Source organism: Gorilla gorilla, chromosome 1 (genome assembly GCF_029281585.2).
Source record: "Gorilla gorilla gorilla isolate KB3781 chromosome 1, NHGRI_mGorGor1-v2.1_pri, whole genome shotgun sequence".
In the NCBI taxonomy this organism is placed as follows: Eukaryota; Metazoa; Chordata; class Mammalia; order Primates; family Hominidae; genus Gorilla; species Gorilla gorilla.
The window spans coordinates 126,190,627-126,218,190 of record NC_073224.2 but is presented as its reverse complement, the minus strand read 5'-3'; the positions used below and the strand labels follow the sequence as shown (position 1 = coordinate 126,218,190).

Genomic DNA, 27,564 nt, shown 5'->3' with positions numbered 1-27,564 from the left:
AGGCAATTTTTAAGAGTTCACCCTCTCTATTCTTCTGGAACCTCATCAGGACATTGAGGGAGAAAAAAAGGTAAAATCTTTGGCTGCTTTTCTAGTTTTTTCTTCTACTTTGCATAATAAGTTTGTAAGATGTTTTCCTCTGCCCTATTTTACCCATCCCCGTAGCTTTGGTTCCCACTGACATTGCATTTCCTGTTGCTAAAGCCTGTTATTCCTGGCTTCATTTGGTTGTTGGCCTGAGAGAAGGTACCGGGTAGCCCAGCTGGAGTATGACCTGGGTTCTGGACTTTCTTCAATTCCGTAGACTGAGTGTGTGGCCTCCTGCTGGTAGCTACTATGGAGAACAACACTAGCTTTGATTTATTTGAAAGTGATGTATTTGATTTAAAACTTTGTAGTGTAACTTAGCTTGTCCCATTCTAGTGTGTGTGTTATTTCATTCTGCGGGAAAAAAATAGATGCAAAGGTTTGTTATTGTAGCCCCGCCCTCTTAAATTTGTCTATACAGTCTTCTGAAGCACACTGCCCTTTTAGTTCTCTTCTTGGTACTGATGCTGTCACTATTAACCACTTATTATTGCCTAACACAACAGTCCCTTACGCTCAAGATGCTAGTATTTTGATGAATATAAGGGGCCACCTTATATACCAGTAAAAATTAAAGAGCAATACAGACTGGAATGCAACGAAGCGCCCAAATATGTGGCTCAGGGGTAAGGGTCACCAGCCTTTCCACATAAGCCGATGTGGCAGAGAAAAGCAATTACTGTGTATCCTGGCAGAGCCCCTTGTCCCTCCCTCCCACACGTACACACCTTTATCTCAGAGACACTGGGTTCTTTTCCCCAAACTTCTTTGACCCTTATGCCAACTACGTGCGTCTGAAAGCCCAAGAAGGGAAAATGGGGGAGGGGGCGTGTCGCCCGCTTCCACGGGTTTACGTCCCTGGAAGGCTGGGGGAGGCGCTGGATGAGCTTCCCCATTCCGGCCGCAGCCGACCTAGGTCCCAGTCCTGCCCTTTGCTCTCCTGCTTTTCACTGAGTCCCGAGGCTCTGGAGGGTGGGCGTGAGGGTAGCCCTGGCTGAGGCTCAGAGGTCCTCCCGGGCTGTTCAGAGGGCCCCAAGCGGTAGCCACGTTCTGATACTGGCTAGAAGCCAGGGGAGGGAGCTTGGGGTAAGGGGAGGGCCCTGAGGGAGGGGTCAGACGCTTTAGGAAAGAGTTAATGCGAAGAGGGGGAGGGGATAGGACGAAGAAACCGAAGGGAAAGCTCAGGTAAGAAAAGAACGGAGGAGGGAAGCCTGGTGGGGAGAAGGGAGCCCGCAGGATCAGGGGTCAGAGTTAGGGGGCTTCCCTCCTGCTGCACCCTCATCTCAGGGCCGCCAACTTCCAGCTGCAGCGGCGACTTTCAGTTTCATTTCCACGGACCCTCCTGCCTGGGCCGCAGCCGCCGCCGCGATGCCCAGTAAGTTCAGCTGCCGGCAGCTCCGGGAGGCGGGCCAGTGTTTCGAGAGTTTCCTGGTCGTTCGGGGACTGGACATGGAGACAGATCGCGAGCGGCTGCGGACCATTTATAACCGCGACTTCAAGATCAGGTACGGGCCGGCCCACTCCCGGCCCCGAATCGCGGGCCCAGCTTGCTGCCACGACCCCCGCGCGGGGGCCACCTTTCCCGCCCCGGGGCGCAGAGGGACGCAGCTCCCCCAGCGGCTCAGGCCAGTCCCGGGGCGGCGCAGACCTCCCCTCCCGCGCCTCGCCCACGCCCCACCAGCGCCGCCCGGAGCCCGCCAGTTCTGCCCGAGCTGGGCCCCTGCGCCAAGTCCCCGCGGAGAGCCTCCCGCGCTGCCCGCGCCCCCGGAGGCCGGAACCCGGGGCCGGGAGCTGGGTCCCGCGTCCATGCGCCGCTCGCGGGGGCTGAGGGACAGCGCTCGCGGTGGGGGAGGGGAGCCTCCAGAGGGGGCCCAGGCATCGCGGGAGCGCGGGTTAGAGGCTGCCTGATGGGGGCTGCGAGCCCGAGCGCGGGCTTTACAGGGACCTCTGCCACCTTGCTGAGGCGCTGCTGCCTCGGGGGTCCGCTATCTGGGAGAACTGAAGAGGCCCAGGGTAGAAGGGAGAAGCTCAGGAAGCTCTGGAAAGAAGAAAAGGGCACAAACTACGTGCGTACCAAACCTCCATTAGCACCTGTGGCTTCTCCATGGAGACCCAGGGGCAGGGCCAGCCTTCTGGAGGCTCCCTTTCACCCTGTGGCTGAAGGCTCTTTGGTCTCCTTTTCCTGCTACCACCCAAGTGAAAATCAAAGAGTCTTCTGTCACACCACAGAATTGTGCTTCAAAAACACGTTTATCAACAGGCTGCTGCCTTGCGTGGAAAACCAAGAAGCAGTTTAACAAGGGTAAACGTAAAGACTTGTACAAATAAACATAAGGTAGTGGGAATCTGGGCATAATAACAGACCTCCTGAAAAAGACCTTGGGTTTTAACAGACCAGAGGGCCAGTATGGGTGAGATGTGGCTGCTAAAACAGCTGAAGTCTAAGATTGAGCTAACAGAAGTGTGATTTGGGGTGGGGGAAAAGGGTAGAGACTCTCCATATTGGTGAAATCGTGTCTGGAATATCGTTTTCACTAATGGTTATCACATTTGGAGAGGGATATTAACAGGCTTGAACAACATCTGAGAAGGGGCAAAGATGATGAGGTCCTGTTTTATGTCACCATGCTGGACACTATGGGACTCTTAAGATGAAAAACACACAATCCCAGAGGAGCATCAGAGGCTATGATATGCATGCAATATACATGTACACAATATAGGATAGTACATGGTAAAATGGAGGATTATACTAGGGATGGTAAAAGAAAAATGCTGGAGGAAAGAGCGAACATTTGCATCACATGGTATCAACACTTAAGGTATGTGAATTCACCTATATCCACAGAGTACAACATGGCTATGAAACAAGTCACCTACTTCTTTTGGCTCTGTTAAGGAAAAAGTAATTGGTTAAAACAGTAAGGCTGACTTGACTCAAGGCTATGGTAATAGGGTATTGCAATAGGAAAGAAGAGAGTTGGAGCTCAATTCCGAATACAGCAAAAACAGCGGGGGATTTATGACCAATGAACAGAGTAAGGGGATCAATATATAGAAAATTACTAAGAGGAGCCATAAAGAGTGGGAGGATTTTTGCTCACCTGACCTAACAAGATTCTTGTTAAAGGCAGACCAAGGACGTGTACATCAAAGGCGAGAATGAGGAACTTGATCAGATATCAAGCGTGGTCATGCATCAAGGGTGAGGAGTCTCACTAAAATGACTTCAGTATTCATGCTAAAACTGAACTAGGTGGGCCTAAGACTGAAGGGTTTGGGGAGGCAAGGTCAAGGGCTAGTCAAAAAGAGGGGTCAGGGGAGCCTAACAAAAGTTTGATCAAGGAGAGTCTTTGTCAGCTCTAAACCAAAGGTACATAGTATGTTTTAGTACTGGGGAAAAACTGGTTGTGTTGGATTGCATACAGAAAGCCAGATATACTGTATATTATGGGTGAATGTAGGCATTTTCCAAAGTAGTTTTTACTGTATGCACTTGTGTTTATGCAGATAAGATACCACTCCTCTGTAATCATTAGGGGATGTGATGGAGAAGATGGCATTGACTTTAGCCTTGAAAGAGATAAAATTTTAGTACATAGAGGAGGTGGAAAGTCCTTCTATGTGGGTTCATATTCTATCCTGAGACCCAGTGAAAGAAACTGGGAAATATTTGCCTCAAAAATAGAAAAATCAGACAGTACAAGGTAATTATCCTTGACTATTTTGGAGTGTTATAATGGATAAGATTGCACTCCTGTGTCACTCCAGAAGACAGAAGTGGGTTTCATCAACTATCCCCGCTCTGTACCTTCATCATGTTGGGTAAATGTATGTTCAGATTAAAGAACTTGCCTATACATCCTTTAAAGCCAGGCTGGAATGCTATGAAGTCAACCTTCATTTCCCAGTGGGAATTCCTTGCTTTTTCTCTGGGCTCTCATGGCTCATTCTTTATACCTTGGGTATAGCCTGGTATTATGGTCACGTTACACTCTGCTTTATGGCACGTGGTCATCTCCTTCTGGTACCAAATCAGTGTAATATGCTAAAGCCAGTGTATTATGCTAGCCATGCAAATGCTAGATCCTCTACCTTTAGTCAGGTTTACATCTGTCTGCAGTCCCCAGCATAGAGCTTTGTATGTAGTAGATGCTCAATAAATGCTTGCAGAATCTAAGTGAACTAGCAACTAGAGTTAACTAACAAGAGAATGGGCCATATAGCGGGGGGTATAGCAAGTCACACTCTTTAGGAATTCTAGGAGATTCCTACATTGAGAGGGGATAGGTCTCTCCGGCTAGGTTATTTTATGATGTTATAAAGTACTCTGCTCTGAACTCTTGCCTTTTCCCACCTACCTTTATTCATTTAGCAAATATAGTTAATGAGGCTCTACTATGTGCCTGTGCCTTGGTCCTTGCCTCCAAAGAGTATAATCTAGTAAAGAGCAGCAGATATGTGTAGACAAACAAATGCAATACAGTAGTATAGGTGCTAGTAATAGTGTTTAGATAGCCCTGCCATTTAGTGGTTGCATTTAACTTTGAACAACTCTCTAAATTTTCCATTTCCTCAACTGTAAGAGTATGTAAAATAATACCTTTCTCTCGGGGTTGTGAGAGACCAAAATGAGTTGTCCTAGGCAAAGCATTTGTGTGGCTAGCATATTACACTGGCTTTGTAAGTGGTACCCCTCATCAGTGCGATGATGATTAGGAGTCCATTGTATGGGGTAAGGACTGATGTCACGAAAAGGTTTCTGAGAGAAGATGATTCTTGCTTTGGACAGGAGACTCATTCTTCTATAAGTACTGGCTGAGTGCTTCCTATGAATGGCAAAGCAAAAGTGAGTTGCTAGAAATATACAAAAGGAACCCAACTAACTAAGGAAGGAGGCAGCAGTTAGATAATTATTTAATTACGGTTGTGATGAGTGCTTGTACAGAAAAGTCCAGTATGCATTGAGAGTATATAATTTGGAGATCTGTCCTAGTCTAGCAACCTAGACTAGATCAAGAAACTTAGGCAGAGGTTTCTTGGGGAAAGTGATATTTGAGTAGAATCTTGAAGGATTAATGGGACTTAGAAGGTGTAAAGGGCAAGGGGAGAGTGTACAGGCAGAAGGAACAGCACCTTCAAAGGCTTGGGATGACCTCAGAAGAACAGGAGGCCAGCAGGGCCCTGGGTAGGCATTGTGAGGTGTTTTGTTTTGTCTTTAATCTTAATGGAAATAGGAAAACACAGAAAATTTCAAAGTAAGAGACTGACATAATCAGATTTAGAAAGATCATTCTGGCTTCTGGCGTGGAGAGTGGCTTGGTGGTTGGACCTCTACCCACAGTAAAAAACACATTTTACTTTGGGACCTGGCATACACAACCTTCACAAAACAATGCCTGCCCTTGAAAGAATACATAGTTTCACTCCCTGCTCTCTGATATTTTTTATTCTATTTTATTTCAATTTTATAAAAACCCTGGCTTTGACCCGCTAATGAGAGTTGGAATCCATAGTCTATAGATTATGAAACTAGATGTCTCTTTAAGATCACTTCCAAATCTGATCATATGTTCTGAAATACCATTCCTCTAGCTTTTGGCCTTTCCTGAACTGGGTCTAAAAAGATTAGCCATTGTTCACCCAACAAACAGCAGGGGCGGCCTAAGGCAGGGCAGTGCAGGCTAAGGATGTCCACAGCACAGAAGTCTGCAGAGGGGCACAGTGATACAAGTAGTTGGGAATGGCTGAAATAAGGATGGATTGACAAGAGGCCAAGTGTGGTTGAGGATGTGTACCTCAATTTCTTTTTCTCTAAAATGGGATGATAATAATTACTACCTCAAAGGGTTGTTTTGAGGATTGAATGAGATAATGCATTCAGGAAACGTTTTCTGTTGATGTTATTGTATTTGCATTATCGTTGTTACTATGGAGGATCTTGGAAGGTGCCATATTAAAGACTTAATTTTGTGGACTATGGAGTTGTAAATTGAGGGAACAAGATCAGATTTGTGTTTGATGACAATTCTGCAGATATAGGGGGTGCCCTAGTGTAGGGGTATGAAGCCAGAGGTAGGGAGAACAGTTAATTGGGACCTAGAAAATTGAGCAAGGGGTATGATCAGGCAGCTCACAGAAGAAATATAAATGACTAATAAAAGAAGGAAAGATCCTTGACTATATTGGTGATCAGAGAAATGCACAGTTAAAAAAGATAGCATTTTTTGTAATCAAATTGTCAAAAATTTAAAACATTGAAAATTTCTGATGTTAGAGCCTTGGGAAAAGGGCATTTTCTAACTCTTGTTAGTGAGAACATAAATTTGTACAACCTGTTTAAAGGACAATTTGGCAGAACTTATCAAAGTTGTAAAGGTTCATTCTCTTTGACCCAGGTGTTCTACTTTAAGGAATTTATCCCATTAGACTTGCCTACAAGTACAAGGGTTTGTGTGCAAGGATAGTTATTGTAACATTAGGAGTAGCCAGAAATTTCAGGCAGCTTGTCTATCACTAGAGAAAAAAACACACCATGATGCATTCATACATGCTATCTTTTGTAGCCATTCAAAAGGTCATGGTGGTTCTGTAAAGCATTGTTATGGGAGAAGATCCATGGTGGGAAAACGCCTGCTGCAGAATAGTATGTGTAGCACGTATCATCTCATTATTGTGTTTTATATGCATAGAAAAAAATCAGGAAAAACATACATCAAATAGTGGGTTTAATTAATTGCTCCTAATCAAGCAAGTAGTTGGAAGCAAGGGAATTAAGGACTTTAATGTTTTATGTTAGATACTTGTTTAAATGTTTTAAAAATACTTTTGGGCCGGGCACGGTGGCTCACGCCTGTAATCCCAGCACTTTGGGAGGCAGAGGAGGGCGGATCACGAGGTCAGGAGATCGAGACCATCCTGGCTAACACAGTGAAACCCCGTCTCTACTAAAAATACAAAAAATTAGCCGGGCGTGGTGGCGGGCGCCTGTAGTCCCAGCTACTCAGGAGGCTGAGGCAGGAGAATGGCCTGAACCCAGGAGGCGGAGCTTGCAGTGAGCCGAGATTGTGCCACTGCACTCCAGCCTGGGTGACAGAGTGAGACTCCGTCTCAAAAAAAAAAAAAAAAAAAAAAAAAACTTTTGGTGACCACCTTTTCATTTATCTCTTTTTTTTTTTTTTTTTAAATCTCTGTCTGTCACTTAGGCTGGAGTGCAGTGGCACGATCTCAGCACACTGCAACCTCCACCTCTCGGGTTCAAGCAATTCTCCTGCCTCAGCCTCCCAAGTAGCTGGGATTAGAGGCGTGAACCACCATGCCTGGCTAATTTTTGTATTTTTAGTAGAGACGGGGTTTCACCATATTGGTCAGGCTGGTCTTGAATTCCTAACCTCAGGTGATCCACCCGTCTTGACCTCCCAAAGTGCTGGGATTACAGGCGTGAGCTACTGCACCCGGTTCATTTATCTCTTTTTGCAGGCATGCTTATATCACACCTATATAAGTTTACACACGTGGGATCATTATCACATATCATGTTTATTGTGGACCCCTCCCCTTATGGGCATCCCACCTCCATTTCCACATTCCGCCCTATACTCAGGTACCTCTTGATATCAATCAGGGTGGTTTTTTTAGTCATTGTTTTATTTAAAAAGAATCAGGTTTGGCCGGGCTCAGTGGCTCAAACCTGTAATCCCAGCACTTTGGGAGGCCAAGGCGGGTGGATCACCTGAGGTCAGGAGTTTGAGACCAGTCTGGCCAACATGGCGAAACCCCGTCTCTACTAAAAAATACAAAAAATTAGCTGGGCGTGGTTGCGGGCGCCTGTAATCCCAGCTACTCGGGAGGCTGAGGCAGGAGAATCGCTTGAACCCGGGAGGCGGAAGTTACAGTGAGCCAAGACGGCGCCATTGCACACCAGCCCGGGCGACAGACCAAGACTCTGTCAAAAGAATCATGTTATTCACATCATCCACGTCCTACTCTCTCAACTGCGTGATGGGAATCACTCGTAGGCATATGGCATAGACCTCTAATGCATTGTTGGGATTTTTTCCCCAATATCATACTACAATAAATTTTAAACATAAAGAAAAGTTGAAATGAATCTACAGTGAACATCCACATACCCTTACCTAGATTTCTTTTAACGTTTTACACATATCTGCCCATAGATCCATCCCGCTATTCATTTAGCAAGTCATCTTAATTTTCCTGATGCATTTCAAAATAAGTTACAGACATCAGTGCACTTCACTCCAACAAATTATTATCAATTATTTAGCGTGATTATTATCAGCTAGAGTTCAAAATTTATGTTTGCCTAGAAATAAAAAAAATTGTTTATGGGTTTTTTTTTTTTTTTAGACAGTTTTGCTCTTGTTACCCAGGCTGGAGTGCAATGGCACAGTCTTGGCTCACTGCAACCTCCGCTTCCGGGATTCAAGCAATTCTCCTGCCTCAGCCTCCCAAGTAGCTGGGACTACAGGCATGCGCCACCATGCCCAGCTAATTTTTTGTATTTAGTAGAGACGGGGTTTCACCATGTTGGCCAGGCTGGTCTTGAACTCCTGACCTCAGGTGATCCACCCGCCTTGGCCTCCCAAAGTGCTGGGATTACAGGCGTGAGCCATCGCGCCTGGCCATGGGTTTTTTGTTGTTGTTGTTTGGGTTTTGGTTTTTTGTTTTTTTAAGTCAAGGTCTTGCTCCGTTGTCAAGACTGGAGTACAGTGGCATGATCACAGCTCACTGCAGCCTCAACCTCCCAGACTCAGGCTATCCTCCCACCTCAGCCTCCTGAGTAGCTGGGACCATAGGCGTGTGCCACTATGCCCAGCTACTTTTTCATTTTTTGTGGAGATGGGGTCTGTGTATATTGTGCAGGGTGGTCTTGAACTTTTGGGATTACAGGTATGAACCACTGTGCCGGGCCTTTAAGCAAAATTTGCAAACAGCAAAATGTTCAAATTGTAAGTGTACTGTTCTGTGAGGTTTAACAAATGCATATATCTGTGTGCAAACCCCTGTTGAGGTACAGAACATCACATCACTCCAGAAAGCTCCCTCATGCCCTTTCCTAGTCAGTCCTCACTCTTACTCACCCAGAAGCAACCACTGCTCTGATTTTTTCATGACAGTACCTGTTCTAGAAATTCATTTAATGGAATCATATAGTATGTACTGTTGTGTAAGGCAACTTTCACTTAGCGTAATGTTTTTGAGATTCATCCACAATGTATCAGTAGTTTCTTTTTTATCACTTAGTAGTATTCCATTGTATGAATCCAAATCACAGTTTGTATATTTATTCCCCTGTTTATGGACAGTGTTTTTAGTTTGGGGCTCTTCTGAATGAAGCTCCTAGGAACATCTTTTTTTTTTTTTTTTTTTTTTTTGAGACGGAGTCTTGCTCTGTTGCCCAGGCTAGAGTGCAATGGCATGATCTTGGCTCACTGCAACCTGCACCTCCCAGGTTCAAGCAATTCTCCCGCCTCAGCCTCCTGAGTAGCAGGGATTACAGGTGCCTGCCACAACGCCTGGCTAATTTTTTTTTTTTTTTTTGTAGAGACGGGGTTTCACTGTGTTTGCCACGCTGGTCTCGAACTCCTGACCTCAAGTGTTCCATCCGCCTTGGCCTCCCAAAGTGCTGGGATTACAGGCGTGAGCCACCGTGCCCAGCCAGGAACATCTTATACAAGTCATTTTGTGGACTTACATTTTAATTTCTTCTGGGATGTAACTAGGAGAGGAATTTTTGAGTCATAGGATAAGCATATGTTTAGTTTTACAAGGAACTATTAGACCTTTTCCCAAAGTGCTTAAACCATTTTACAGACCAACAAACAATGCATGAGAGTTTGGGTTGTTCTATTTTTTATTTTTTTGAGACAAAATCTCATTCTGTCACCCAGGATGGAGTGCAGTGGCACAATTGTGGCAGACTACAGCCTCAAGGGCCCAGCTAATTTCTTAATTTTTTTGTAGAAACAGGGTCTTGCTATGTTTCCCAGGATGGTCTTGAACTTCTCAGTTGAAGTGATCCTCCTACCTCAGCCTTCCAAAGTGCTAGGATTACAGGCATGATCCCCTGTGCCTGGCCTGGTTGTTCCGTATCCTTACCAGTATTTCGTATTGTGAGCCTTTTAAATGTTAGCCATTTGAGTGGGTGTGGTATATCTTTTCAATGGCTGCATAATATCTCATGGTATGAGTGCTTACAATGTGTTCACCTTTCACTCTGTTGATGGGCATTTGTTTAATTTTCAATTCTTGACCACTGTGAGTGACTCTGCAGTAAGTATCCTTGCACATATGTCTTTATACACTGGTACTTTTCTTCCCATGGGACACATTCCAGGAACAGTGTTACTGGGTTTTGTGGGGTTTTGTTTTATCTTTTAAATTTAAATTTTATTTTATTTTATTTTTTGAGTCAGGGTCTTGCTCTGTTGCCCAGGCTGGAGTGCAGTTCTGCAATCATAGCTCTCTGTAACCTCAAAGTCCTGTGCTCAAGCAATCCTCACACCTCAGCCTCCTGAGTAGCTGGGACTACAGGGGTGTGCCACCACACCTGGCTAATTTTTTTTTTTAATTTTTTTAGAGACAGGGACCTGCTATGTTTCTCAGGCTGATATCAAACTCCTGGGCTCAAGTGATCCTCCCACCTCAGCCTCCCAAAGTGCTAGGATTAGAGGCGTGAGCCACCATGCCCAGTCCCTGGGACTTTTTTTTTTTTTTTTTTTTTTTTTTTGGTGACAGAGTTTGGTTCTTGTTGCCCAGGCTGGAGTGCAATGGCGCGAACTCAGCTCACTGCAACCTCCGCCTCCTGGGTTCAAGCGATTCTCCTGCCTCAGCCTCCTGAGTAGCTGGGATTACAGGTGCCTGCCACCATGCCCAGCTAATTTTTTCTATTTTTAGTAGAAATGGGTTTCTCCATGCAGGTCAGGCTGGTCTCAAACTCCCGACCTCAGGTGATCCGCCCGCCTCAGCCTCCCAAAGTGCTGGGATTACAGGCGTGAGCCACCGCGCCCGGACAGTCCCTGGGTTTTAAAGGATACCTGTATTTTAAATATTTTTAGATGTTGCCAGATTGTTTTCCCAAAAGATGGCAATACTTGACTCTTCTACCAGCAATTTATGAGTTCACTTTTCCACATACCCATTATAGCAATATATGCTAGAACTATGTTCATTTTTGTCAGTCTAATGGGAATAAAATAATATCTCATTTATACTTTAATTTGCATTTCTGTACATTTGGAGCAGTTTTTCATACTCTTTTGGCCATCTGGATCTGTTCTTTTAATTGAATATTTGATTTTTCTATTGAATTGTTCATCTTCTCAATTTGTAAGAAGATTTATGTATTATAAAAATTAGCCCTTTGCCTGTCATCTGTATTATGAGTATTTATCTGGTATTTATCTGTTGAATGTGTTTATATTACCTTTTGCTAGAGAAGATATTTTTTAGTAGTCAGAAATGTTTGTTTTCTTTTTTAGAGACAGGGTTACCCAAGCTCTGTTAACCAAGCTGGAGTGCAGTGGCATAATCACAGCTCACTGCAGCCTTGACCTCCTGGGCTAAAGTGAACCTTCTGCCTCAGCCTCCTGAGTAGCTGGGACTACAGGTGTGCACCACCATGCCTGGCTTTTTTTTTTTTTTTTTTTCCACTATTGCCCAGGCTGGTCTCAAACTCCTGGGCTCAAGCAGTCCTACCACCTCAGCTTCCCAAAGTGTTGGGATTACAGGCATGAGCCACCACACTTGACCTAGTTTTATTTTATAGCTGCTGGTTTCCAGTCTTGGTTAGAAAGTTTTTCTTAGAAATATAGGGGATTACGGCCGGGCACGGTGGCTCACACCTGTAATCCCAGCACTTTGGGAGGCCGAGGCGGGCAGATCAGGAGGTCAAGAGATTAAGACCATCCTGGCTAACATGGTGAAACCCTGTCTCTATTAAAAATACAAAAATTAGCTGGGTGTGGTGGCGTGCACCTGTAGTCCCAGCTACTTAGGAGGCTGAGGCAGGAGACTCACTTGAACCCGGGAGGCAGAGGTTGCAGTGAGCCGAGATCGCGCCGCTGCCCTCCAGCCTGGCGATAGAGCAAGATTCCGTCTCAATAAAATAAAATAAAATAAATATAGAGGATTACATGTATAATACAAGGATTGGGGCTTTTTTCCGACAAGAATATAATAAGTTTGTGATTTTTTAAAAATAATTTTTGTATGACTGTTACCTAGACCAGTGTTAGGTGAATTTGGGTAGTGATAAGAGACATAGAGAATAATTTGAGAAATATTTAGGGATAGCATCTGCAGTAGAATTTGGAAAATTTACAGAGATGAGTTCTGTCTGCCCTTGTGCCATGCAGGTTTTCAAAAATAGGAGGTTTCATGTTAAAATTTTGATTTTGTCTTTTCTTGAAAGTCAGATTTGGCCATCCGGGGCCTGCATTCCCTACTGGCCCCGTTCGGAGATAAGCAGTTACCTGCTTCAGACAGGGCATGCACTTCCCAGTTTGTTCAGTCCCCACAAAGCCCTCTTTCTGCCCAGCATTGATCTGGGAGCCTGGAGCCACTTTTCTTGGAGGTTGCACTTTGTTTTCTTAGCGTTGTGAGGGATATGCATGCAGTATTCTTACACTAGTGACTCTCAAAAATGGACTGAGCAGGTGTCTGAAAGGGCTGCAAGGATCAAGATACCTGTGAAGCATAGCTGCTGTAGGCATTAGCTTGTGCCTCGATCCATGGGACTTTGATGGACTCTAAGAAGCCCTTGTGAAAGTTACTGATGATCTCCTGATTTCAGTCCCTGTATTACTGGACCCCTCAGCAGCTTTTGATCCTGATACCTGATTTTGAGACTTTGCTGATTCTCCTTTCTCTCTTGAGGGTTTCTTGTTTTCCCTTCCTCCCCGGGTTGTCCTAGTAGCTGCTCTCAACTACTCACACTCCCTGGGGAGATTCCTACACTTCCTTGATTATAACCACTACCTGGGGACTCCCTAATACTAGGCTGTAACCTTGACTTTGGCCTGAGTTCTCAGCTTCTGACTCGTGGAGCTGGTTGCCTCTGGACCACAGGAATCTCAAACGCATCATATCCAAATCCAAATGTCATGGTCAGTCCCTCCAACCCCTCCTCCTCTTGTCTTACATCCTATCTCAGAGATAGTCCTAGAAGCCAGGCCATTGATTTGGGGATCCTAGACTCATCCCTCTTCCCAGCCTTCATTCCCCCTTCTGTCAGTCACCAAATTTCTGCTAATTTTACATTCTAAGTATTAGCGAATCTTGCCGCTCTTCTTCTATATCTCTACCCACTGCCTTGCTCAGGCCTTTGTTATCTTTTAACTGGACAATTGCAAGGGCCTTCTTCTAACTGGTCTCCCTGCCTACAGTCTTGCCTCCAGCAAATCCATCCTCCAATCCTGATGCCAGAGTGATCTGAAATGCAAATATGATCTTGCCACTCCCCTGCTTAAAACCCACCAACCGCAGTGGTTCTGTAACCACAGTGTAGCCTCTGACGTGGGCTGAAAGTAAGTTGTTACTACTCCTACTACTACTGCTACTATTAGTACTACTATTTCTACTAATATAAATACTAATAATAGTAGCTAACATTTACTGAGCATTTTCTATTATGCTTTTGAATGATTTATTACCTTTTTAAAACAAATCATAGTCAATTCAATGTTTTCCAAATTGTACCAGTCTCATTTGCTTGGGGTGAAGGAGAGGGGCAGAGTTACAGGCAGCGGGCGCCTGAAAAATATTCATAACCATAAATGATCTTATCACATACCCTAGTGAGTGACCATGATGATTTAGCCTGAAGAGTTAAATAGGAATTACCATAGTCCTCATAAACAAAGATTTGCTTTTAAGGGAGGGTGTCAGTCATCTAGATCTTGAATATGTCCCTGAAGTATGTGGCACGTGGGAATGTCCTCAGGCTCCTGGGTATCAGTAGAGCGGGGAAAAGGACTGCAGACATTCAGAGTCAAGTCCAGGCTTGGCCTGTTGTGCAAAACTGTCCATGATCTGGTCCCTGCCCACCTCTGCTCCTCCTGCCACTCCCTTCCTTGTGCATTTCACTCTAGCACAATGAAACTGTATGTGATACTAATCATGGCTCACCCTTACTGAGGTCTCCTATGTGCCAAGCACTGGGCTAAGTGGTTCTCTGCCATGTCAAAATCTTGTGTAAACCTCACAGCAACCCTACGAGGTAAGTCTCGCTTTCCTCCAATTTTATAGAGGAGGAAAGCGAGGCTCTGAGAGGTGAGGTCAACTGAGCTGACCTGGCTAGAGTTGTCAAGTGGGCCGCCCCCCTCTGCCCCTCCCTGCACATGTTCTTGCGTACCTCTCACATCTGCTTACACTTCGCGCTCCCTCTTGTGCCCAGGTAATGCCCACTCATCCTCAGGACTCAGTTCTTATGCTGCCTCCTGGGAAGGCCTTCATGGACACCTCCTCTGCCCCCAGACTGGGCTCAGTGTCCCTCTGTGGCACTGAGCCCCTCTGTGGCCGATGAGCTGCCCTCCAAGCACCATGCTGGAATGTATGTGTTCAGTCTGTGTGCTCCTCGAGGCAAGCGCTGAGTTTCTAGCATCTTTGAACCCCCAGCATCCAGCATACTGTCTGGCACATAACAGGCCTCCGTAAGTGTTTGTTGAATTGACTGAACTGAACTCCAGGCACTGAGCCTTGAGGTTATTGTCCTTCTGACCAGTTTTCCCTGTCTTCACCTTCTCTAGGCACAAAGCCAGGCTATTTGATCTCTGGAGAAGGATCCTTTCCCTTCCTGCTTGGGTTCCACCTGCACCCTATGACTTCGGGTGGAAACTGCTGTCTGATCAGCCACCTTGCCCACACACTTGGACATCTGTACTGTCTCTGATCCCTTCTCTCCTCACCAACAGGCTGGACCCCACATCCACCCCTCTGAATCAAATCATTCCGCTTCCCCTTAGCCTCAGCTCTTTCTTCTGGGTTGTTTGTATTTTCTTTTCTGTCCCAAACAGTTTCCCCCACAAAAAGAACTTTATGTCTTTCTCTGTCTTCCCTCAATCCTTCCAGTCAGCAGCCTGTGATTGGGCTTTTCCCCTCAGAAACGAACAATCCAGAACCCACTGTTTAAAACAACTGTATTTTGCCTTGGGAAGTCCCATTGCCTTCCCTGAAAACATTAAACATTCCTCCGATCCCCAGCCTGAGTCTCTCTGTCTCTGGGCCCCATCCTGCTCCACAGCAGGGCTGGTGTGTCCAGCACAGAGTGACCCTCCGATGCCCTTTCCCACCCGCCGCCCTGCCTCCCTCGAGCCCTTCCTTCCCTCACTTCCCAGTCTCCTCTGCTTCTGGCAGCTTTGGGACCCCCGCCCCTGGCTTCTCCTCCATGCTGTATGGAATGAAGATTGCAAATCTGGCCTACGTCACCAAGACTCGGGTCAGGTTCTTCAGACTCGACCGCTGGGCCGACGTGCGGTTCCCAGAAAAGAGGAGAATGAAGCTGGGGTCAGATATCAGCAAACACCACAAGTCACTGCTAGCCAAGATCTTTTATGACAGGTGTGTGTGTGTTGTATGTTGTGTGTACGGGGAGGCCTGCAGGGTGTGAGGGAAGGGGGCTATCTGTGTGATGAAAGAGTGGGTTACACAAGTGGGAATAAGTCCCCCTCCTTCAGGGAATGGGGGAAGGGCAGGGAACTGGTCTGCTGGGAGGGGGTGAGTTTCCTAAGCACAGCTGGCACTTTGCCTGCCTCCCAAGCCTAAAGCTTTCCCCAGGGTAACTCCCCAGTCAGACCGCTCCCACCCCAACCCCCCCTTGACTCCCCTTCTCCCCAGGGCTGAGTATCTTCATGGGAAACATGGTGTGGATGTGGAAGTCCAGGGGCCCCATGAAGCCCGAGATGGGCAGCTCCTTATCCGCCTGGATTTGAACCGCAAAGAGGTGCTGACCCTGAGGCTTCGGAATGGCGGAACCCAGTCTGTTACCCTCACTCACCTCTTCCCACTCTGCCGGACACCCCAGTTTGCTTTCTACAATGAAGACCAGGAGTTGCCCTGTCCACTGGGCCCCGGTGAGTGAGTTTCCAAAGGAAAGAGCTGGTGGACAGGGGCTTGTCCCAGGCAGTGCTCATGCTTTGGGAAACACACTGTCACTGTCCATGGGACTCTTGCCTTGGGATGGGGCTTCCTGGGGGAGTGTCCGGGATAAGGATATGGGTGGGAGGGTCCCTACCCCCATTCACTCATCCATTCTCCTCCAGGTGAATGCTATGAACTCCATGTCCATTGTAAGACCAGCTTTGTGGGCTACTTCCCAGCCACAGTGCTCTGGGAGCTGCTGGGACCTGGGGAGTCGGGTTCAGAAGGAGCCGGCACATTCTACATTGCCCGCTTCTTGGCTGCCGTCGCCCACAGCCCCCTGGCTGCACAGCTGAAGCCCATGACTCCCTTCAAGCGGACCCGGATCACTGGAAACCCTGTGGTGACCAATCGGATAGAGGAAGGAGAGAGACCTGACCGGTAACTCCTCCCTCCAACTCAGCCCTGGCTGGGCTCGTATCTCAACCACATGGGCCAGGGCTTTGGGAAGAGCACAGAGCTGGGAGCCAGAGCCCTTTTCCTACAGGCTCTTCATTCTTCTGGGTCTCAGAGAATTTTTCTGTCAAGGAAGAAAGTTGCAGATGAACTGCAGATCTGAGGACAGAGTGAAAACAGTTTTAGGCATTGTCCCTGTGTGATGCATTATCAGGCAGATCACTGTAGACATCTCTGTTTTGTTTTGTTTTTTGTTTTTGTTTTGAGATGGAGTCTTCCTCTGTCGCCCAGGCTGGAGTGCAGTGGTGTGATCTCAGCTCACTGCAACCTCCGCCTCCTAGGCTCAAGCAATTCTCCTGCCTCAGCCTCCTGAGTAGCTGGGATTACAGGCACCCACTACGACACCCGGCTAATTTTTGTATTTTTAGTAGACATGGGGTTTCACCATGTTGGCCAGGCTGGTCTCGAACTCCTGACCTCAAGTGATCCGCCAGCCTCGGCCTCCCAAAATGCTGGGATTACAGGGGCGAGCCACCGTGCCCAGCCAACATCTCTGTTTTTTTAAACAGCTGTATTGAGATAATTCACATACCATATGATTCACCCATTTAAATTACACAATTTAGTAATTTTTTTAGTATATTCACAAATATGTGACACTATCACCACCATCGGTTTTAGAACATTTCATTATCCCAAAAAGCTATCACCCTTTTATCCTCCACCCACTTTGTTCAGCCCTAAGAAACTGCTCATCTACTTCCTGTCTCTGTAGATTTTTCTGTGCTGGATACTTCATATGGATGGAAGCGTAGGATATGTGTAGACATCTCTTTTTGTTTTTGCTAGATGTTCACAAAATACTGAGTTATAAAAGCAAACTAGCCGGGTGTGGTGGCTCACACCTGTAATCCCACCATTTTGGGAGGCTGAGGCGGGCAGATCACTTGAGGTCAAGAGTTCGAGATCAGCCTGGCCAACATGGTGAAATCCCATTTCTACTAAAAATACAAAAAAATTAGCCGGATGTGGTGGCGCATGCCTGTAGTCCCAGCTACTCTACTCAGGAGCTGAGGCAGGAGAATTGCTTGAACCTGGGAGGCGGTGGTTGCAGTGAGCCGAGATCGCGCCATTGCACTTCAGCCTGGGCAACAGAGTGGGACTCAAAAAAGAAAAAAAGCAAACTACATAATAGGACCTTCACAGACCATTGTGCTCTTTTTGTTGACTATATATGTATAACAGAAACTTACAGGGAAAAAAGTCTGGTAGCTAACATTGGTTATTCCTGGATGGTAAGAATGATATTTACTTATTACCTATTACCTGATTTTTTTCTCTAATGATCATTTATTACTTATATAATAGTTTTAAAGGTTTCCAAGTATCGCATGTTCCAAAAATGAGAGTAGTCCAACCTTGGAGCGAGGCTGCTGACTTCCTTTCAGCAGTAGGATTGCAGGAGGGCTTTGTGCATCCACCCCAGAGGGGCGTTCTCAGAGTCTTGGAGGGTGAGGGGTTTTCTGTGTTTTCTTCCCTCGATTCTGCAGCGCTAAGGGCTATGACCTGGAGTTAAGTATGGCGCTGGGGACATACTACCCACCTCCCCGCCTCAGGCAGCTGCTCCCCATGCTTCTTCAGGGAACAAGTATCTTCACTGCCCCTAAGGAGATCGCAGAGATCAAGTAAGTACCATCCCTCTGCACCCCGCACTCTCCCCTGTCTTTTACCTACTGGCTTCTTTGCATTGCCCTGGCACCTCCGTCCTCAGCCTCCCAGGCTGTATTCATTCATTCCCTTACTGAGCACGCACCATACACCAAGCACCATTCAAGGTGAACCAGTCAAATGAAGGCCTGGCTCATTTTAATGGGGGACAATGAGCATTTTTGTTACAATTTCATGGAGTGATGAGTGCTGTGAAGAACTAAACAGGTCAGGTGTAAGTGGCTCATGCCTGTAATCTCAGCACTTTGGGAGGCCGAGGCAGGTGGATCATTTAAGCCCAAGAGTTCAAGACCAGCCTGGGGCAACATAGTGAGATTCTGTCTCTACAAAAAAAAATTTTAATTAGCCAGGTGTGGTGGCACATGTCTGTATCCCAGCTACTTGTGAGGCAGAGGTGGGAGAATTCCTTGAGCCCAGGAGGTCGAGGACACAGTGAGTGAGCCCAGATCATGCCACTGCACTCCAGCATGGGTGACAGAGCAAGATCTTGTCTCTAAAAAAGATGAACAGAACTATACTGAAACTAAAGCAGGGTTAGGGAATGGGTTGGTGCTGCTTTGCAGAAGGCCAGTTAGTCCTGGCCTGTTTGAGGTAGTGATGTTTGAACAGAGAAGGACATTTGAATGAGGTGAGGGTGGGAGTCATGAGAGGATTGGGGGAGAATGTTCTGGCCATAAGAGCCACCATGCAAATGCAAGTCGGGTGAGGTGGGGGCAGGGACATCCAAGGAAGCAGGAGCCAAGGCTTCCTTCTTCAGGGCCTCTGACTCTCATCCACTTCTGTATCCCTCTAGTCTTCTCTGCTTTCTGACGCTAGTTCCAGAGCTTCAGGTGGGAGAAGGTGGATACTCCTGGGCATAGGGGTTGTCTGGCCCATCCCGTTCCTGCCCCCACTCACCCCTCCCAACCATCATTTCCAGGGCCCAGCTGGAGACAGCCCTGAAGTGGAGGAACTATGAGGTGAAGCTGCGGCTGCTGCTGCACCTGGAGGAACTGCAGATGGAGCATGATATCCGGCACTATGACCTGGAGTCGGTGCCCATGACCTGGGACCCTGTGGACCAGAACCCCAGGCTGCTCACGCTGGAGGTCAGGGCTCAGATTGAGTGTGAGGAGGGTGGGCTCAAGCCAGCCAAGCTAGAGGCTGTGGGCAGAACTATTCCTGACAGCAGGGCAGAACAAGAGGAAGGTTGAAGTGGTTCCCAGGGCTCCGCAAGAAGCAGGGTGGGCATCCTGTGCCCAAAGACGTGTTGGAGCAGGGAAATGGGGAAGATCTGGGTTCTAGTCCAGGCTTTGCTACCACCTTGGGTAAGTCCCTGGCTTTCTCTAAGCCTTAGTTCCCTTATCTGAAAAGCACAGAGCTGGACTGGATAATTCTTAGAGCTCTTTCTGGCTCTTGGATTTTTCAATGTGTGCATATAAGCCCAAAATTACACACGAGAATGGATTTCTACACACAATTGCAGGTGGGAATTAGAGGGTGAGTTTGATCAAGGAAAGATTACTGCAGGAAGTGAGTTTTGAACAAGTTTTTTGTTGTTGTTGTTTTTGTTTTGAGACAGAGTCTCACCCTGGTGCTCAGGCTGGAGGGCAATGGCATGATCTTGGCTCGCTTTAATCCCCGCCACCCGGGCTCAAGTGATCCTCCCAAGTAGCTGGGACCACAGACATGCCCCACTACGCCTGGCTAATTTTTGTATTTTTTGTAGAGATGGGGTTTTGCCACATTGGCCAGGCTGGTCTCGCAACACCTGGACTCAAGTGATCCGCCTGCCTCAGCCTCCCAAAGTGCTGGGATTACAGGCGTGAGCCACCATGCCTGGTCCGTTTTTTTTTTTTTTTTTTTAATTTTTTTTTAGCAACCCGATTAACTGATGAACAGGATTTTTATAGGCAGAGCAGGAACTGAGCTGGCCAAGAGGGCAGCTGCACTGGAGGCTCCGGGTTCCTGGGCTCGGCATCTCTGGGCAGCTTCGGAGGATTTGTCTTCTTCCTCTTACCCTGACTCCTGCTGCTATGAAAGGAAAGAGGGGTGCAGGGATAGCATAACTCCCTGAGTCTTAGGTTAGAAGGCCAGTCTCAGTCCTTGTCCCTTAAAGGTCTGGGGAACCTGGGGGCTGGGCCCTCCAGCGTCCATCCCTGGGACAGAAGCTTGCTTGTGTTCACACCCCATAGGTTCCTGGAGTGACTGAGAGCCGCCCCTCAGTGCTACGGGGCGACCACCTGTTCGCCCTTTTGTCCTCGGAGACACACCAGGAGGACCCCATCACATATAAGGGCTTTGTGCACAAGGTGGAATTGGACCGTGTCAAGCTGAGCTTTTCCATGAGGTGGGTGTTGGGGGAACCCTGAGCTGCTGGAAGGGTCTACAGACTTCTGACCCCAGGGGAGGAGGAGTGTTTCTCCCTGAGATAAATGAGACCCCGGGGCAGAGCAGGAGACTTTTCCTCAGGGGTACCCTGAGATGCTACGGCAGCTTCCTCTTCTAGGGAACTTGCATTGAGGTCTTGGAAAGAGGGGTTGGGACACTGGTTGGTGGAGAAAGTTCTGGCCCTTTATTGCCCACCTCCCCTGCCCCAACAAACTCTTACCACCTCTCTCTGCCCAAAGCCTCCTGAGCCGCTTTGTGGATGGGCTGACCTTCAAGGTGAACTTTACCTTCAACCGCCAGCCGCTGCGAGTCCAGCACCGTGCCCTGGAGCTGACGGGGCGCTGGCTGCTGTGGCCCATGCTCTTTCCTGTGGCACCTCGGGATGTCCCGCTGCTGCCCTCAGATGTGAAACTCAAGTGAGACTGTGGGCAGGGAGCCTCTGGAGCCACTTGGAGTGTGGGCACAAGGGATGGAGTCAGGGAGGCCTCTGGGTCACTGGATGACTTCAAGTTCACATTCCTGGTCCCTCTGCCAGGCTGTACGACCGGAGTCTGGAGTCAAACCCAGAGCAGCTGCAGGCCATGAGGCACATTGTTACGGGCACCACCCGTCCAGCCCCCTACATCATCTTTGGGCCTCCAGGCACCGGCAAGACTGTCACGTTAGTGGAGGCCATTAAGCAGGTGGGGTCTGAGCACAAACCTGGGGCCTGGACTCTGACTCCCCCAGCACCAAGCAGTTGTCCCCAGATTCTAGTTCCTTCCCACTCCCGAAATGCTCCTGCTTCTGAGCAGCCATCAGAAAGAGAGGTAGGGGCTGGGTGCAGTGGCTCATGCCTGTAATCTCAGCACTTGGGGAAGACTAGCCCAAGGAGTTCAAGACCAGCCTGGACAATATTGCAAGACCCTATCTCTACGAAAAATATGAAAAATAGCTGGGCACTTGAGGCTGCAGTGCGATTGTGCCACTGCACTCCATCCTCGGTGACAGAGTGAGACTCTGTCTCAAAAAAAAGGGTGGGGATTGGGGAAGTAGGAAGTTAGGGTAAATGTGGCTGTGGAGCACTGTTGTACGGGTAGGGCACTGCATGACTCTTGGAGTCACCATTCACATTTCAGTCATCATAGACTTGCCCTGCCCCAGCCTGGGTACGGCTGAGTCTCAGGAACCTCCTCCCACACTGCGCTTATCTGCATCTCAGGTGGTGAAGCACTTGCCCAAAGCCCACATCTTGGCCTGCGCTCCATCCAACTCAGGGGCTGACCTCCTCTGTCAAAGGCTCCGGGTCCACCTTCCTAGCTCCATCTACCGCCTCCTGGCCCCCAGCAGGGACATCCGCATGGTACCTGAGGACATCAAGGTACTAGGGAAGTGCAGAGGGCCAAAGAATGGCAAATGCCGGGGAGGCTCTCAGGGCAGACATTGAGGCGAGGAAGCTAGGAGACCTGGATTCTGATACTTGCTATGTGACCTTGGGTTGGACAGGACCCCTCCCTGGGCCTCAGTTTGTCTGTAAGTGAGGGGGATGGATAAAACATTTGGGGGGCTGGGTGCAGTGGCTTACGCTTGTAATCCCAGCACTTTGGGGGGCGAGGCAGATGGATTACCTGAGGTCTGGAGTTTGAGACTAGCCTGGCCAACATGGCAAAATCCCGTCTCTACTAAAAATACAAAAAAATCAGCTGAGTATGGTGGCACGTGCCTGTAGCCCCAGCTACTCGGGAGGCTGAGGCACGAGAATTGCTTGAACCCAGGCGGCGGAGGTTGCAGTGGGCCAAGATCAAACCATGGCACTCCAGCCTGGGGGACAGCGAGACTCCGTCTCAATTAAAAAAAATAAAAATAGTTGTTTGGGGGACCCACAGCCAGAATCACAGTGGGAATGAGTGGAGCCAAGCTGATTCCTCTGGTCCCTTCACAATCCACAGCCCTGCTGCAACTGGGACGCAAAGAAGGGGGAGTATGTATTTCCCGCCAAGAAGAAGCTGCAGGAATACCGGGTCTTAATTACCACCCTCATCACTGCCGGCAGGTGGGGAGTGTGTGTGGGTGTGTCTCTGAATCGTAAGTGTAATTAAAGGGGTACCGGGCTGGGGAAATGGGGAAGAATGGTTTCCGGGGTGGGGTGGTGGGTGGTGAGGAGCCAGCCTGGGAAAGCATTCAGGTTTGGTAGTTGGGTGCCTGGATATGACCCCTGCCTGGCCTGACACCTCCCAGGTTGGTCTCGGCCCAGTTTCCCATTGATCACTTCACACACATCTTCATCGATGAGGCTGGCCACTGCATGGAGCCTGAGAGTCTGGTAGCTATAGCAGGTGAGGGACTCAGGTGGGGCTGCAGGTATACACCCTGTGTGGGTCAGAGAGGTTGCACCACTTACCTTTCTTCCCACACCTCTTCTGCTTCCCAGGGCTGATGGAAGTAAAGGAAACAGGTGATCCAGGAGGGCAGCTGGTGCTGGCAGGAGACCCTCGGCAGCTGGGGCCTGTGCTGCGTTCCCCACTAACCCAGAAGCATGGACTGGGATACTCACTGCTGGAGCGGCTGCTCACCTACAACTCCCTGTACAAGAAGGGCCCTGATGGCTATGACCCCCAGTTCATAACCAAGCTGCTCCGCAACTACAGGTATTCCCACGCCCTTGCCTCCCCTGCCATATCCTATGCCTTCACATCCTGCATGCAGACCCCGCTGGAGAGTCTGGCTTGCTGTCAGTCCTGTTGCTCAGAGGTTGTGTGATGCAGAAAGACTAAACCAGAAGGTAGGAGGTTTTTCTAGCCCCAGCACTGCTGCTTGTTGTCTGCGTGACTTAGCCAGTGGTTTCACACTACACCAGTCAGCTTATCTGCATCTTAGGGGGTGGTCAGTGGTTCCTAGAGGCTAGGGTGTGTCTGGTACCAGTCCCAGATGAAGTTTTCGGGCAATCCAAGGAGAGATAAGAAAAATAGGGAGGAGGTCGGGCACAGTGGCTCATGGCTGTAATCCCAGCACTTTGGGAGACCAAGGTAGGTCAGGCTCCCACCCCTGATCACTTGAGGTCAGGAGTTTGAGACCAGCCTGTCCAACATGGTGAAACCCCATCTCTACTAAAAATACAAAAATTAGCCAGGCATAGTGTGACAGGCACCTGTAATTCCAGTTACTTGGGAGGCTGAGGCAGGATAATCGCTTGTACCCGGGAGGCAGAGGTTGCAGTGAGCTGAGATCGCGCTACTGCAGTCTAGCCTGGGTGACAGAGCGAGACTCCATCTCAAAAAAAGAAAGAAAAATAAGGAAGATACAGTTTTTTCATAAACCTATTGTTATTCAAATTAAAGAGCTGTATACTTTTAGTGAATGAGTTCAGCCATCTAAAATGCTTAGATGAGTTTTATGCTGTCACTAAGAGCTCAATAAATGTTAGTTATTGTGTCATCACTGCTTCTATTTTTTTATTTAACACATGGTCTCAACAAATAACGTGATAGTCAAGGAGAATTTGGTTTCGTACTGTCCTTGGTAAATTTGAAACCTGAAAATGGGCCCCTAATTTTTTAGTTTTAAATGTCATGGGTCTGTGGAGTCCCTGGACTAGATGCTCTCTGGAACCATATTTGGTTCTGCTTTCTGTGGTTTACAGTGCCTGGCAGCAGATATTATAGATGAGTGTCCTGCTATCCAGGGAGCCAGCGGGGTAGCAGGCTATTGTGTGTGGGCCCAGAGTGGGTAGAGCGGAGCCCCTGTAGGGCAGAGGGAATCTGACCCTTGGTCTTGCTTTTCCTCCTCCGGCCTCCCAGGTCTCATCCCACCATCCTGGACATTCCTAACCAGCTCTATTATGAAGGGGAGCTGCAGGCCTGTGCTGATGTCGTGGATCGAGAACGCTTCTGCCGCTGGGCGGGCCTACCTCGACAGGTGAGGCTGAGCAGGGCAGGCCCCACCCCTGTACCCTGACTTCCCTCCCACTGAAGGTGCAGCCCCTCCCTTTGTCACCTTGGCCTAGGATCTCTTACTCTCTGGAAGGGTTTGAGAAGGGAGGGAATAGAGGGAGGGTGGTCTGGCTGACGGTTTCCCCCGACCCCATGTCCAGGGCTTTCCCATCATCTTTCACGGCGTAATGGGCAAAGATGAGCGTGAAGGCAACAGCCCATCCTTCTTCAACCCTGAAGAGGCTGCCACAGTGACTTCTTACCTGAAGCTGCTCCTGGCCCCCTCCTCCAAGAAGGGGAAAGCCCGCCTGAGCCCTCGAAGCGTGGGCGTCATCTCCCCGTACCGGAAACAGGTCAGGTCCTCAGTCACCAGCAAGGGTGGGGCCCCTCCCCCAGATGGTACCTCCTTAATATCCAGACCGCTAGGCAGAGGCTCCAGGAGCTTAGGCCTCTGCTGGCTCCGTATCTCAGAAGAGCACCAAGGTCAGCTGCCGCCTCCCTTTGTTCCCCAGCTCCCTGGCCTCCTGCCAGGCTCCCTCTTGCATTAGGTTAATGGCACGAGAGAAAGGCACCTGTCCCCTCCTTCCAGGTGGAGAAAATCCGTTACTGCATCACCAAACTTGACAGGGAGCTTCGAGGACTGGATGACATCAAGGACTTGAAGGTGACATGCTGTTCCACAGTCACTCCCTGCCTTCCTTGTGCCCCCACTTGCCCATTTCCAGAGACTTCCTCAAGCTTCCATTCCAGCCCACGTCCCCGTCCCACCCCTGCTGCCTTGAATAGAGCTCGAGCTCTCCCCGAGCCTCTCACTCCTGGAGATTCCAACTTAAGGGTCTGGGATGGGATCAGGAAGCCTGCATGTTTAACACCTCCTGTCATTCTTAGACTCAGGCAGGTTTGAGGCCTCTGCCCTAAGGATAAAGTCCAAATTCCGTGGCCTGTCATGTGATGCTGCCACCCCCACCCCCAGTAACCTCTCTCTCTTAAGGTTCTGGTCTCAACACCGGCTGCAGATAACAATCACCTGGAGAGCTTTTACTACCCCGCCCCCATGCCAGGGCCCCGCCCACCAGCTCATACAGCTATGGGGCAGAGCCAGGGCACTGGTAGTTTTTACAGCTTCTCAGGTGATTCTAATATGCAGCCAGGGTTGAAAACACTGCTCTAAGACTTACAGGCCTCTCTCTTGGAAATTCTGATCGGGGGTCCGGGTTAGGGCCCAGGGTTGTATATTCTTAACAGATACTTAGTGATTATTTTCAGGAAAGTTTGAAAGTCACTGCTCTGAGTTCCCGTGTTCTTTGCAATGCTGTTTTCTTTCCTTAGAACACTTTGCGGGCCCCAGCCCTCAGCAGGATTCACCCTTCAGGTTTCAGCTTCCACAGCCTACTTCCCATCCCCTTTCCCTGGGCCGTGTCGCAGCACTGGTTCACTCACTGATCTACAATTGCCCAGTGACCTCTCTGTACCCTCCTTGGAAGGCAAGCTCCCTGGGGTAGGGCACCCCTTTGACACCCCTGGCTGGTCTCAGGCCCTGCCTCTTTCCCCACTAGGTGGGTTCAGTGGAAGAATTCCAAGGCCAAGAACGAAGCGTCATCCTCATCTCCACCGTGCGAAGCAGCCAGAGCTTTGTGCAGCTGGATCTGGACTTTAATCTGGGTTTCCTTAAGAACCCCAAGGTTTGAGGGCTGGTCGGGGTGGCAGGAATTCTTCCATCCTCGGGGCTCTTCCCTCCCATGACCACACCACTTCTTCCTTCCAGAGGTTCAATGTAGCTGTGACCCGGGCCAAGGCCCTGCTCATCATCGTGGGGAACCCCCTTCTCCTGGGCCATGACCCTGACTGGAAAGTGTGAGCATTCCCACCCCATTCTCCCTCTTAGTGGCCACAGCCCCTGCCTAGGGCAGGTGGATCTTTGTTAAGCGCTTGCTTATCGCTCAGTTAATCCTCAGATGTGTCCATTTTCACAGCATCCCTATTGTATTTATAAGTTAAATGACATCCAGAGGTTGAGCAAGTACAGCTTAGATGGGACAGGACCGTGGCTTAGCCTCCAGTCTCTGCTGGCACTCCTCTGTACCCCACAGATTCCTGGAGTTCTGTAAAGAAAACGGAGGGTATACCGGGTGTCCCTTCCCTGCCAAACTGGACCTGCAACAGGGACAGAATTTACTGCAAGGTCTGAGCAAGCTCAGCCCCTCTACCTCAGGTATGGCTGGGCCAGGGTGGGGACAGTGCCAGAGGAGGTGGTAAGGAAGACAAAGTGTACTTTCTTTCTTTCCAGGGCCCCATAGTCATGACTACCTCCCCCAGGAGCGGGAGGGTGAAGGGGGCCTGTCTCTGCAAGTGGAGCCAGAGTGGAGGAATGAGCTCTGAAGACACAGCACCCAGCCTTCTCGCACCAGCCAAGCCTTAACTGCCTGCCTGACCCTGAACCAGAACCCAGCTGAACTGCCCCTCCAAGGGACAGGAAGGCTGGGGGAGGGAGTTTACAACCCAAGCCATTCCACCCCCTCCCCTGCTGGGGAGAATGACACATCAAGCTGCTAACAATTGGGGGAAGGGGAAGGAAGAAAACTCTGAAAACAAAATCTTGTTCTATGCAAAAGCCTTGATAATGTCTCCTCTGCCTGGCCCCAGCTTCCTGAGCCCCTAACCTGACCCTGTAGGGAAGGGTGGGACTTTCAGCCCTGCTGAGGGTCACACCCCCTCCCAGCTGGAGAGGAACCCAGCCCCCACACTCAGGGGAGGAAACCCAGTGGGAGGTGGCAGGGAAGCCACCCACAGGTTTCTAAGTTTAGCCCCCTGCTACAGACCACTCCCTTCACCCGCCTCCTTGGCCCAGAGCCAGGCATGACCTCATCCTTTGCTCTAAGACTCCACCCTGCTGGCCACTGGCCTGCTTTGTAGA

At 48.9% G+C, this 27,564-nt stretch overlaps 1 protein-coding gene across 7 annotated transcripts; it reads left to right on the top strand.

The window, feature by feature from the left end:
• Positions 1 to 960: 960 nt before the first annotated feature.
• Positions 961 to 27,261, top strand: MOV10 (Mov10 RNA helicase). 7 transcript variants are annotated; one of them, XM_004026357.4, is made up of 21 exons: positions 961 to 1,272; positions 1,375 to 1,592; positions 15,466 to 15,669; positions 15,946 to 16,181; positions 16,371 to 16,629; positions 18,195 to 18,329; positions 19,292 to 19,460; positions 20,547 to 20,701; positions 20,982 to 21,158; positions 21,278 to 21,425; positions 21,944 to 22,102; positions 22,671 to 22,774; positions 22,960 to 23,057; positions 23,153 to 23,369; positions 24,519 to 24,636; positions 24,812 to 25,003; positions 25,240 to 25,314; positions 26,207 to 26,332; positions 26,416 to 26,504; positions 26,741 to 26,862; positions 26,938 to 27,261. In XM_004026357.4, exons 2-21 carry the CDS (start codon positions 1,456 to 1,458, stop codon positions 27,027 to 27,029), a joined length of 3,012 nt encoding a protein of 1,003 aa, XP_004026406.1. In that variant the 5' UTR covers positions 961 to 1,272; positions 1,375 to 1,455; the 3' UTR covers positions 27,030 to 27,261. The 7 variants fall into 7 exon arrangements, 5 of the variants coding, with proteins under 5 accessions (XP_004026406.1, XP_018874659.1, XP_055210938.1 ...); XM_019019114.3 differs by having other exon boundaries at positions 963 to 1,272; positions 1,391 to 1,592; XM_063699432.1 differs by lacking the exon at positions 961 to 1,272 and adding an exon at positions 13,497 to 13,637 and having other exon boundaries at positions 1,464 to 1,592.
• The last annotated feature ends 303 nt before the right edge of the window (positions 27,262 to 27,564 follow it).